Below are 12,381 nucleotides of genomic sequence, written 5' to 3'. Positions count from 1 at the left end.
TTAAATTTTGAGTTTCTGTCAAGGATGAAGAGGCCAATAATCAATGGCTGAGCATAACAAAAACCCATGTGCATAAAGATGAGACTCAAACTTTGGTTATCTGTTGGAAAAAGAATTTCCAATAATAAAGGTCTCTATCAAAAAGTCAAGATTTTTTTAAAAAATGAAAATGAAAAATCTCTTAAATAAACATGAAATTTATCTGAACAGAGACATTTACAAAGCAAAAAGCAAGTAACACTAGTCAATGAGAAGAAAGTTTCTTTCTTTTATTGCACTAATGTCTTAAACTGTAGCCTCACTTTTCCAAGGCATCATCCACCTACAGCTGAGAAAAATATTTCCTTTCATCATTATAATTACATTTATGATAAATATTGCTCTTTTAGCATTGAGATCTCTTGTTTCCAAAATTTTATGGCAAATTTTACCATTTTTGTTAATTTATGAACCTTACTAGTAAATACAGAATAATGCTAATGTCATTAGTTAATAAATAAATACCTGTCAGAGTGAACAAAGATGAGAACAAAACAACCTGTGGCCATGATAATTCTTGCCAAAACTGAATCCAAGAATTTTTGCAACATGATTGATTGAAAACTATATGTTTTTTGAAGCTATTTTAACCTCACTTTGACAAAAATAGAATAAAACTATTGCCTGTAAAGATAACCAGTGAAAAAAAAGGAAGATAATGATTGTCAGCCGCAAGCTTGTAGCCAGCTAAGAATGAGATAGAGACAGCCATGACTTGTATAATAATCATAACTATAAATTATTTTTTGTCCCTTACCCTGTCAAAAATCAGTCTCAGGGTATACCTCCCATTCGTTTACAACATTTTGTTGGTGGCACACTCCAATTATAAATGAATGAGTTCATGAGATGAGTTTCTTGATGACAAAGCTTTCCATCCTTTTGCAATTGGCGATGTTTTTGGTACATATCAGAAACAGACTGTTTATGACTAACAATGTGAAGGTTATTGCAACCTCTTGAACGATATTCAGTGTCAAATCTGTAGTCATGGACTCTATTAACTTGGAGAGGAGCCAGCCATGTTCCTAAAATCAAGGTGGATTACTTTGAGAATAACCTTGAATAATATAGTATCACACCTTGTCAGTAATAACATAATCACCACTGTCATTCAACCATTTGTAATTTCCTTTGGAATAACTATGATCATCATTACATCAGATGATACCCAAAACATCCAACTGCAGATTTTTCCTTAGCCTGTATATTAGAACAATTACCAATTGAGCGTTGTAAGTAATCTCTGATTGCAATAGTTTTGCTTTTCTTTCATTCTGTGATTTCCGGTTACAGCAGTTGGGTCCAGCACACAAGCAAAATTCTGTGTTTTGTTCATACAGGAAATGCTTGTTTAGCAACTGAGATGTACTGCTTACAAGGGAAATTTCAGCTCTGTTAGAGAGGTGAGCCAGGTGGGATATTTCATGGTCTTACCTGAAGTATTCCAAAGTTTTTAGACTTATAATACCCTGTTTATTTGGATCTCAATGACGAAATACAGAATCTTGTAAACCTGACTGAACCAACTTCCCAGATGAACATCCCTTTTAATGTTCATAGGAAAAAGTGCTTAGGAAGGATCTTAGGCCATACTAGCTTGTTTTATGATGCCAAAATGAAAAAAACCTACTTTACTTACCATCTCTAAACATGCTTCACTTACCTACAGATACATCTTCACTGTTAAATTTTTGCAAGAAATCTGAGTTTCGAGCAATAAAATTGACCAGATCTCTAGAGAGTACATAACCACCCCCTTGCGCATAAGGCAAGTATCTGTCGCAGAGATTCCAATTTTTTTCAGCCCACGGACCTGTAAATTTCACATGTGCATCTCCACGAAAGAAACCCCAGTACAATCTTTTCATTGAATATGTGCTTTGGAGCTCATTGAGGATAACATTCAACCGTACAAAACTATCATCATCAACCTTAAGAAGATATGAAAAATTCGCATGCTGATCGGTCCATTTGAGTGCTTGCAAAACTTTGCTGGGTAGGTCCTTGTACGCATCTTTAAGTTCTGGAAGAAATATAATATCGTGATGTCGAGTGTTTTCTTCTTCCACATTTTTCATGTCCTCGAGAGATAATTCCTTTATTCCAATCACAAATCTTGGAACTACCGATGAATGAAGAGTTTCTAGATTAGAAAGCCATGTTTTCCGCATAGCATCTCGTCTTTCTTTGCCATTAGGAGCTGTTAAAATCATAATAAATAGAAACGTTTCTAATTCCACTGGTATTGACTGTTCATTTGTTTTGATGGCCTTCTGGGGAAGCGAGTCATTCTTAACATCACAGCCGACTTTCTGGTTGAGTATGAATATGAATATTAACGCAACAAATAGAAGAAGTAGCAGAAAAGTTTCATTCCTTCGAAAAAGTTGTCTTTTTATGAAAGTCGAAATGTCCGCCATAGTTGAGCCCACAGTGCATGAATTATTGATATGGCTGGGAGGATAATTCACGTTCTTTACTTGACATATGTGTTCCATCGGAAATATCCGAGAGATTACCGAAGACTCCACGGAGGCGCCGGAAACCCCAACTTCTGAAGAAATATACAACCACGTGAAGAAATCGTTGATGAACGTTAACAAGTGTGTGTGAGATAAGCTCGGTATTCTTTCCACGTCGTTGTGTTTTCCTTCATAGAGAATATTTGAATTGAGGATGTCACAGCTACCTCTTCCGAATTTTGGAAACTTTCGGCCAGCTTTTAACACTAGTGGAAATCCAGAGTGGCCGATGCAAACTGCACCGTCGATTTTTGGAAGACCACATAGTTCTTCGATGAGTTTTTCACCCTTACTGTCTGTTCACTCTTTTCCTGGCTACCCTGGGTGTCACATCACGCCTGGAATACGGCCGAACATACCGTTATTACGACCTCCCTCTAGCCACGTGGTTTCCCAGGAAAGGAACCCATCGTTCCAACAACCACAGGCTACCAATGTCCAGGTAAATTTGCGTCGTTAGACAATCGTTACAAGATTCTTAGCTCTGACTTGTTGATTTTGTGAGAATGAGAACGACTTTTGATTTGTGGTATGAAGGATAATGGCTGCTATATATATATATATATATATATATATACATGTGTGATATATACTTTGCAAGTTAGCTATCAAGAATATTACAACATTCTGATAATTATGACCAATAATATCTATAGTTATTTGCACAGGCGAAGAAACCTTTAAAGGACCTCTTTTTCTACGTTCCTTGTGTCTTATTCCTTACATGCAGGAATTAACGCGAACATCATTTATGGGAAAATTGAATACTCAGTGAAAGCCTCCAGTGACTTTTTGTCCAACATCAACTTTTCCTGTGTTTTTCAAGTGAATAAAAGACAATTTTCTAATTTCATCTTTCCACCGCAGTGCAAATATGTGAATTTTCATATATCTTAATCTTCATTCACTCGGATGTTTACTTGTGCCCAATTCATTGACCAGCTCCCAGTTGGCTTGTTAGCTCAATTGGTAGAGCGCTGCACCAGTATCGCAGAGGTCATGGGTTCAAATCCCGTACGGGCCTGAAATTTTTTTTTTTTCAGGTCCTACTTACAACTACTAGTTTCAGTAGTGTTCTTTGCTGCGAGGATCTTCTAATTTCATCTTTCCACCGCAGTGCAAATATGTGAATTTTCATATATCTAAATCTTCATTCACTCGGATGTTTACTTGTACCCAATTCATTGACCAGCTCCCAGTTGGCTTGTTAGCTCAATTGGTAGAGCGCTGCACCGGTATCGCGGAGGTCATGGGTTCAAATCCCGTACGGGCCTGAAATTTTTTTTTTTTTCAGGTCCTACTTACAACTACTAGTTTCAGTAGTGTTCTTAGCTGCGAGGATCTTCTAATTTCATCTTTCCACTGCAGTGCAAATATGTGAATTTTCATATATCTAAATCTTCATTCACTCGGATGTTTACTTGTACCCAATTCATTGACCAGCTCCCAGTTGGCTTGTTAGCTCAATTGGTAGAGCACTGCACCGGTATCGCAGAGGTCATGGGTTCAAATCCCGTACGGGCCTGAAATTTTTTTCAGGTCCTACTTACAACTACTAGTTTCAGTAGTGTTCTTAGCTGCGAGGATCTTCTAATTTCATCTTTCCACCGCAGTGCAAATATGTGAATTTTCATATATCTAAATCTTCATTCACTCGGATGTTTACTTGTACCCAATTCATTGACCAGCTCCCAGTTGGCTTGTTAGCTCAATTGGTAGAGCGCTGCACCGGTATCGCAGAGGTCATGGGTTCAAATCCCGTACGGGCCTGAAATTTTTTTCAGGTCCTACTTACAACTACTAGTTTCAGTAGTGTTCTTAGCTGCGAGGATCTTCTAATTTCATCAAGTTTGAGACTTTTTCCATTCCCTCCCCTCATTTTTCACAACACAACTCTGTTGGTGCAAATAATGACTGAGAAAAAATTTAATGAAATTTTTCCTAGTGATGGATCAGTGCAATAAGTGTATCCCTCAGGTCATATACATCACTTAGTTTGTGCTTGTTTTTTAGGAAAAATAATGAAAAATTTAATCTCTGATTTTGCTAAAGATTATTGTCATTTACACCTGTGTTTTAAGAAATAAGTCTACCTATATTTTTGTAAAATGTGGTTATAGTTAATGACGCCCTACTCTTTGTTTCATGAAGGGATCAGTAAGCAAAACAACAGAAGGTAGAGAAAATGTCTCTTTGAGGAAAGAATTCAGTTGTGATGCTTGTCAGAAAGATTTTTCAAGTAAAGAGACTCTGACTGCACATTTGGGATCCCACATTCAGGTATGATATTTGAAGGTTGCTGAGGTTTATTATTGTAATTAATTTGTTTGTATGCAATATTAAAACGGGTTGGCCTAGTTCAGTATCAGAGTGCAGAGAAGATATGTGCGATAGAGCTTATGGTTTATTATCTTAATTTGAGAACACTTTACCGTCTAGCAACCATTTGTCATTTGTCATTGGAATGTTTTTCTCAAATTTATGTGGCTAGCTTGAGGGATATTGGGGAATGGAGTCATAAAATTAAGAGTAAAGATCTGCAAAGAAGTTTAATTAACTTCAAATGTGTTAAAAATCAGTCTTTTTTTAAATCATAGGCCTAGTCTCTGATAAATAAAATTATCCTTACATAATTTTTTCCAACCATTGATCATTCTGCCCATGATAACAATGAATTAAAATATGATTGATTTTGATTTATTAATTAATATTTTTCATACTTTCTTTTTTAAACAGTGTAGTTATGAAGGGTGCACATTCAAGGCTGGAAGGAAAGTTGTAAAACTTCATTGGATACAGGTCATTTGTTGCCCATATTTTATTATTATTATTTTTGACTTAGTCAAAACAAATTAGTGAAAACAAAATTGATGTTAGCATGCTGCAGGGTGCTCTTTGAGTGATGTTGATGTGCTGCAGGAGCTCCATGAGTGAGGTGCTCAAGATGCAAACAGTCATTTGAGAGCAAAGCTCAAGGGAAACTTTGAGCTTAGAAGAACAGGTTATATCCAAGGGCAAATCTACAAACGTATCAACACTCCTAATGGAGGCTATTGTCTTCATTATCCTTGGATATTCACCAGTTTTAACTGGGGAACATTTGGTTGTCTGATGCATTTAGTAGAGAAAGGTAACCATTCCACTCCAAGGAGTGTTCAGTAACTAATTTCTCCCTTCTTTATGATAATACAGGTGATGAGAGTTAAGAGGGCATATTGTTGGGATAAATACCAGATTCACTAGGCTTACATTGAGAGAAATATTTTGCTGGAATTGAGAAGATTTTATTGTAAAATCTTGGGGAGAAAAAGGATGGACAAATCAAAAAAAAAAAAAAAAAAACTAACAAATGATTATCAATTGACAATAATTTGTTTTTTAGACTCATGAAACTGGCAGAATGAGGATTAAGTTGGATACCCCAGAGGAAATAGCAAAGTGGAGAGAAGAAAGAAAAAGGTGTTTGTGATAGCATTTTTCATTTAACCAGTTTGAAAAAAATTCTTTTAAAGTAATCTAGGATTCCAACTTAGTCAGAGCCTTTAGTAAGGCTCAAGCAAAGAAAGTGGACAGGACCTTTTATTTTTGTTTCATGATTTTTAAGTTTTTTTTTCAAAATAATCTTTCTAAGTCTAAATTAGTCCTTGGGGATCTTAAAGACAAAATGTTATTAATGGATTTTTAGGAAATGCTTTGAGATTGGCTTGAGGATATATCAATTAGAATGTTGTGGCTATTCTGAATTAATGACATACTGCAAAGTCTGTTTTAGTCACCTTAAATGTTGATTGAGAGTTTTTGTGGTCAATATTTATAATGAGTGATCAATTCTGATATAAATTTTTTTTTTGGCATTATTTCATCAAAAGTAATTTGTTGATTTTATTTTTCTTGTTCATCTGATATAGGAAGTATCCCACTCTGGTGAATGTGCAGAAGAAAATGGAAGAAGATGCGAAGAGGAAAGCATCAGGGCAAGTTTTGAAAACCAAGAATTTTAGGTAAATGTAAGTTTGAATGTATGTGACCCAGAGCCCCACTGTACTTGTAATATATAGATTTAGCCAAGCCTAAAAGCAGAGCTCGCATTTTTTTCCCCCGCACATCTCAAGGGCACAACGCCTCGCCCCGGCCAGGACTAGAACTCAGGTCATCCGACTCGGAGCCCAGTGCACTGACCACTGGACTGCTGAATAAAGCTGTGAAGTTGGTGTGCCCATGGTACAATTGACCACGCATGTTAAAAGTAGCACTTTGTACGGTCGTATGGTTGTACATCCAAATTTTTTCAGCTTGATGGGTTACTACTATTTTGTATAATTATGGGGCTATGCAAGCTCCGCTATTATGTATTGGTATGAAAATTCTGAGCGTGACTCTACAATTTTTAAAATTTAAAGATACCGCAGAGGCCAGGGTAGAGGAAGATCATTTCAGCGAGGTGGTCAGAACCATTTTAACAATAACAGGCGTCATCCAAAGAGATTTCCAAAGGAACTGAATGGATTAGATCACACAGCTGGTGACCAAGCAAGACAACAATTCAGAGATGTGAACCAGGAGGAGGTAGCACAACCTTCTGATAGATTACACAATGTTGAAGATCCACTTTCATTGGTTCTTGATGACTGCTTTGAAAATGAGCCAGGTAAGTTGTAGTGACAGATACATATCTCAACCAATTCTTGCTAAAAGGGAGCAAGATATAGTGAATGGGGTGATACGATTAGTTATAGACTAAATAAGACCTTCTTTGCCCACCTGGGACTGCCTACTTATTTACCACAGAACCAACACCCCTTCCTTCCCTATTTCCCCCAAATTCTTACAGACTCTGACTTCACTCGGTTGATAAGAATGCAAAAGAAAAAAGAGTGTTAAGTTAGTATTGTATTGCTTAACCCATTTTTACATTCAAAGTCAATGAAATGTACTTTTTTCACGCAGGAAATCAAATGCGGGAGAGTTTATCTCAAGAAAGATTGTTGAAGGAAACATCAGATAACTCTGACCCTGCACTTTGTAGTGGAACATCTGGGATTTCAGCCCTAAGTTCACTCTGCACAGCATATGCCAGTGACTCAGAAGATGACAAACCATCAGGTACCAATTTAGAGTTCAGTGTACCAATTTTAACCCTTTTGCTCCCAAGAGTCATTCTTGTCTGCCATACAATTCTTATTAATGTTGGTTTGGAAAATTTGGTACAAGAGCCACTAATAATTCCCTAATTGTTAGTTTTTTTCTATTCTGATCACTTGTCTGCTTAATATTGTGTGAATGTCTGAATGAGAAATTCCTTCTGGGTCACTCATGGGAGTTAAAAGGCCAAGAGCAACAATGCAAATTTGGGCTGTCAAATCAGAATTTCTACATTCAATTTGTGATTCATTGTTTACTGGTAATTATCCTTTTGGTCCTGAAGAGACTATTTTGATCAGCTGTTCAGTGATCTCTTAAAAAATGGAATTCTGTTGGTAATTAGTTTGTGTTATATATATATATATATATATATATATATATATATATATATATATATATATATATATGACTGACTATAAATTGATTGGACAACCAAAACTTAGTCAAAAGAATGAGTTTCAGTTCCTGGCCATGCACAACAGCTATGATGAACAGTGCAGTTAATTTATCATTTGATGCTGGGCTTGAAGGTGGGAAGCTCCTCCTATCGAGACATTCAAAAGACCATTAACATCTTTTATCAAACTCTGAAATTGGTCAGCTTTGCAATCAGCTAACTAAAAAACTTTTTTTATTTAAGTCTGTTAAGAAATTAGTAATTTTGTATATGTACTAAATCAATTCATTCATCAGAAATCATTGACATTCAAGATAATTTTTTCCAGAGGAAATAAACAACAACATAAACACTGCTAGCCTTCCACAAGCAACAAAAACAGAAGAGGGAGCTGCTGTTAAATGTACATCTGCTGATACAAATGTGAAAAAAGAACAACGTAAAGCAACCAAAAGACGTCACAGAAAATCAAGAAAAACGTTCTCAAAGGTAAGTATTTTAATTACAGACATTATATCTCCTGTTCTTTTTCTGTAATCTTGCTGTGGCTTTGATGGACAAGGTGGACAGGGAATGGGGACATTGCATAAATATTTCAAGGTTAATAAACATATTAGCCTCCATTTTAGACAATAATACGCTTTTATGTAACCATTGACAACTGTCCGAGCATACTTTTGCACAAATTATTATATGCACGGAGTATGACTTAAACCATGGTATTTACACAATCCATGGGCCTCAGGCTTTCTCTAAAAAAAAGGTTGATTTAATTAAATAAATGTCCTGCCACTGTTAGCTTTCCGCCCTCTTAACACTGTTTGCAAAAATATATGTTCAGATAAAAGATTTAGCTTAATAGAGGATACAATCTTGTCAAATAACAGCTAAACTTTGTTTAAATAACCTGCCCACATTGTCTTAGAGTTCATTTCTGTGTTTAAATTGTTCATCCAGGGAAACTCCAACTGTGTAGGAGTAAGGAAGTCAACTTTACTTGAAAAGGTGAGATTAAAACAAGATCTGAAAAGAGTATGTGCTGTTTATAGATTCATATTGTTGCCAAGTGTTTTATGATCAAATCGGAAGTTATTAAAACAAATTTCTTTTTTTTCCCCACAGCTGTTGGCACCAGATATTCGACATGAAAGAAATGTAATTCTACAATGTTTGCGATATATCGTAAAAAAACATTTTTTTGGAGTAGGAGATACAAGTGTTTCAGAGGATGTTGTCAATAAATGAAATTGTGATGAGTGTAAAAATAAATTATAATTGAAAACATACTGGTACATGTACATACTTTTATGGACTGTGTTTTTTTGTGAGATTGAAGAAACATCATTGATAATTAACTTAATCAGGTGATATGGCATTAACTTAACATCCTAGGTAAAAACAACAACAGCTGTTGGCACCAGATGTTTGACATGAAAGAAACGTAATCCTACAGTGTTTGCAATACATTGTGAAAGAACATTTTTTTTTTAAGGAAGGAGATACAAGTGTTTCAGAGGATGTAGTCAATAAATGAAATTGTGATGTAAAAATAAATTATAATTGAAAACACACTGGTACATGTACATACTTTTATGGACTGTTTTTTGTAAGATTGAAGAAACATCATTGATAATTAACTTAATCAATTGGTATGGCATTAACTTAACATGCTAGGTAAAAAAATTATTACAACTTAAAAAGCAACTTTAGTTAAAAATATTTTTATGCACTGGTTACTGCCTAGTAGGAAAAAAATTCCAACACTTTGTATGGTGACCACACCTGTACACTGCTAATTTCCTCATTAAAGGAAGGAGTTCATGTGATAGATTGCTTGATCCTCTTCCAAATCAGTCTTGTATCCATATAGCACATGTGGAGAAATTGATGTTCCTTAACAGCACTTCATTTAAACTTAAAATGATACTGAGCAGTGCTCTTCGCTATTACTGCAACAGCTTGGGTGCTTAAGGAAATCACACAGTAACTGTACTTAACTCAAAAATTGTTGGCCTTCTACTTAAGGAGAGATCTGAGGAAACATGGTGTTTTTCGTAAGGCCTGAACCAAACTAATTCCTTTTGCTTTTTGATATTTCTTTAGTTATATGACACTTGCACATAGAATCCTTGTGAGAGCCACATCAAATAGTACTACATGTACATTTGCACTTGTAGCCTATTATTGTTGTCCTTTAGAATCACTAGTATTTTTCACAAGCTGAGAAGCTAAAGAAAGAACACATTTTTGTTTCAATGTCAAAGAACTCTGCATACAAAGCATGTGTCACCGCTTTGAGTAAGCAACCGGAGGACCGCTTATAACTCCTGAGCTCTGCTGCCCTTGTTTACCAAAACCCCCTCTGCCAGGGTCAAAATCAGTTCTATACTCATCTCGCACCTGAAAATGAAGGAGAGAGAAATGTTTTTTTGGCTGCTTAACCACAATAATGTTGCACATCCCTCTTCATTGACATATTTGTAGACTATGATTGGCTGATGGTGACCAAAACTCAGTTGAGTGATGTGCAGGCAAATTCTCCCTGACTATCAAATATCAAAAAAGCTTCCCACTCTTTGTTACCCTATTATCTGCTGAGTGATTCCTTCTAGTTTGTTTTGAGGTTCACAGTAACAAAGAGACCCGTAATTCAGTCAAGCAAACATTGTTAGTGCTGTATTTAAAGGCTTACACTCACCTACCAAAACAAAAACTGTGAAACATTTTATTTTCATAATTTATACTTTATAAGCTTTACAGTGATGTGCAGTTTTCTATAGTTTCTTTAAAAGTAGCACATATTGGATGATTTTTTCCAGAAGGTACCTTATTTTGTTGACAGTAACCTTAAGGAAGTCATTTTTGAGGCCTTATGTTATCCCATATTTTGTTGTGCAGGCAACTATTTTTATTGTTGATGAAGGGTATTCTGCAAAATCTGGAAACATTAAAACCTGCAAAATTTCCAAGGTGTATCAAGTGGTTCTATGTGTATGAACCATTAAGTGTCCTACCTGCCCCCCACTTTTCCCACGACCATATTGACGTCCTTCTATGAAACCTGCATCCCAGTCTGTTCGTATAATACGATCATCTAGTCTTGTTCCATTGATGTACCACATGGCATTTTGTGCATCCTCCCGTGTGTAATATCTTGTGGAAAGCTAAGGAAGTGAAATCATTATGACTAAAACAAGACAATTGTTGCACAACTAAATCTTACATCTTGATGACCTGTTCTGTACAGCCACGTAAACCCTTTAACTCCTAAGAGTGACTAATATCTAATTTCTCTTTACAGAATCACGGCTTTAAGCCAAACATTAAAGTGATAAGAAGAAAAGCAATGACCACCAACTAAAGAACCTCTTAATTAACGAACAAATTCTCCTGATCAGTACCACTGTAAATATATGGAGAACAGTATAGAGAATATGTATACAGATGCTGGGTTGTAAAGGGTTAATGGGGCTGTCCTGGTATACCGGTACACGAGGGAATTCCTTTTGTTTTCATAACCATACATGGAGTTATGACGCAGTTCGTTAACGTTTCCTTCCTTTGTGTACCGGTACACGAGGACACAACCGGGTTAATTTCCAGAATACCAGTTTGTGACCGAAATCACTCTGGTTTATGGAAATTACAAGTAAAAAAAACGCCGAAGGTTCGGAACAAAACTGTTAACTAGAGAATGGCGACAAGTTTATGGCGACGACATCAATTTCTTTCATAACTTTTTATTTAATGGTAAATCAATTTGCAACCACATTTCGCTATCACGTTTTCTTAAGCGCATGAAAGAAAAGATTGTCATTCAAAGCTTTATTAATGTAAAAGGATACTCTATGAAGCAAAATCCGCAAGGGGTCTTTTTCACTTTGTCCAATCCCATTATAATCCTTTTTAAGTCTCCTGCGCGAGCGAATAACTCATAAATCTGTTCTTCCGTAGTGTAAAAAGACAGATTCCCGACATACAATGTCGAACTGGTTTCTAGCAGATTTTCCAGCTCTCCGCGAGTGCCCTATGACAACAACGAGACAGAGAAGAAATTTTAATTTATTGGAAAGCGTAACATCTGAATCATGGTGAGAAAAGAAACCTCTGGAATGAATACCTACCCTAAAATGTTGATCCCGATATGCACTAAGCTCCGCCATTTTGTCTCAAGGAGAACAATTCGTATTCGGCTGTTCATTTATGGTTATTGTTGTGTCCCTATTGGTCCGCTAGCCAATCTGATTGAGAACGCCTCCTCGCTTTTAAGAATGGGGG

At 36.1% G+C, this 12,381-nt stretch overlaps 3 protein-coding genes across 4 annotated transcripts; 1 reads left to right on the top strand and 2 right to left on the bottom strand.

Moving 5' to 3' along the window:
• Window positions 1–244: 244 nt before the first annotated feature.
• Window positions 245–2,499, bottom strand: LOC113675377 (beta-1,3-galactosyltransferase 6-like). The gene is made up of 3 exons (XM_027191949.2): window positions 1,706–2,499; window positions 797–1,067; window positions 245–322 (listed from the first exon to the last, which is right to left on the bottom strand). The coding sequence occupies exons 1-2, from the start codon at window positions 2,460–2,462 to the stop codon at window positions 814–816; spliced, it is 1,011 nt and encodes a 336-aa protein (XP_027047750.2). The 5' UTR covers window positions 2,463–2,499; the 3' UTR covers window positions 245–322; window positions 797–813.
• A 21-nt stretch (window positions 2,500–2,520) lies between these two features.
• On the top strand, window positions 2,521–9,926 carry LOC113675274 (nuclear FMR1 interacting protein 1-like). Of its 2 annotated transcripts, XM_089209211.1 has the most exons (11): window positions 2,521–3,006; window positions 4,716–4,844; window positions 5,301–5,363; window positions 5,947–6,023; window positions 6,473–6,565; window positions 6,965–7,212; window positions 7,512–7,667; window positions 8,432–8,592; window positions 9,061–9,108; window positions 9,226–9,306; window positions 9,596–9,926. In XM_089209211.1, the coding sequence occupies exons 1-11, from the start codon at window positions 2,719–2,721 to the stop codon at window positions 9,635–9,637; spliced, it is 1,386 nt and encodes a 461-aa protein (XP_089065337.1). In that variant the 5' UTR covers window positions 2,521–2,718; the 3' UTR covers window positions 9,638–9,926. The 2 variants fall into 2 exon arrangements, with proteins under 2 accessions (XP_089065337.1, XP_027047630.2); XM_027191829.2 differs by lacking the exon at window positions 9,596–9,926 and having other exon boundaries at window positions 9,226–9,387.
• LOC113675275 (nuclear cap-binding protein subunit 2) lies at window positions 8,587–12,375 on the bottom strand. Its single transcript, XM_027191830.2, has 4 exons — window positions 12,228–12,375; window positions 11,949–12,130; window positions 11,118–11,256; window positions 8,587–10,503 (listed from the first exon to the last, which is right to left on the bottom strand). Exons 1-4 carry the CDS (start codon window positions 12,264–12,266, stop codon window positions 10,390–10,392), a joined length of 474 nt encoding a protein of 157 aa, XP_027047631.1. The 5' UTR covers window positions 12,267–12,375; the 3' UTR covers window positions 8,587–10,389.
• Between the last annotated feature and the right edge of the window lie 6 nt (window positions 12,376–12,381).

The sequence above is a fragment of the Pocillopora damicornis genome, chromosome 6 (assembly GCF_964200805.1).
Source record: "Pocillopora damicornis chromosome 6, jaPocDami1.2, whole genome shotgun sequence".
NCBI classification, from domain to species: domain Eukaryota; kingdom Metazoa; phylum Cnidaria; class Anthozoa; order Scleractinia; family Pocilloporidae; genus Pocillopora; species Pocillopora damicornis.
The sequence above is the reverse complement of the archived record's forward strand: the minus strand, read 5'-3'. Positions and strand labels throughout refer to the sequence as shown.

What these genes read in the sequence shown, in the direction of transcription:
- LOC113675377 (XM_027191949.2), bottom strand. Translation starts at nt 2,462, where the DNA reads ATGGCGGACATTTCGACTTTCATAAAAAGACAACTTTTTCGAAGGAAT. An exon ending in CAGTGAAGATGTATCTGTAG is followed by an intron (nt 1,068 to 1,705) that starts GTAAGTGAAGCA and finishes CCTTGATTTTAG; the next exon opens with GAACATGGCTGGCTCCTCTC.
- LOC113675274 (XM_089209211.1), top strand. Translation starts at nt 2,719, where the DNA reads ATGTCACAGCTACCTCTTCCGAATTTTGGAAACTTTCGGCCAGCTTTT. An exon ending in ATTTGGGATCCCACATTCAG is followed by an intron (nt 4,845 to 5,300) that starts GTATGATATTTG and finishes TTTTTTAAACAG; the next exon opens with TGTAGTTATGAAGGGTGCAC. An exon ending in AGAAGATGACAAACCATCAG is followed by an intron (nt 7,668 to 8,431) that starts GTACCAATTTAG and finishes AATTTTTTCCAG; the next exon opens with AGGAAATAAACAACAACATA.
- LOC113675275 (XM_027191830.2), bottom strand. Translation starts at nt 12,266, where the DNA reads ATGGCGGAGCTTAGTGCATATCGGGATCAACATTTTAGG. An exon ending in ATCGGGATCAACATTTTAGG is followed by an intron (nt 12,131 to 12,227) that starts GTAGGTATTCAT and finishes TTGTTGTCATAG; the next exon opens with GGCACTCGCGGAGAGCTGGA. An exon ending in GTGGGAAAAGTGGGGGGCAG is followed by an intron (nt 10,504 to 11,117) that starts GTAGGACACTTA and finishes CTTCATTTTCAG; the next exon opens with GTGCGAGATGAGTATAGAAC.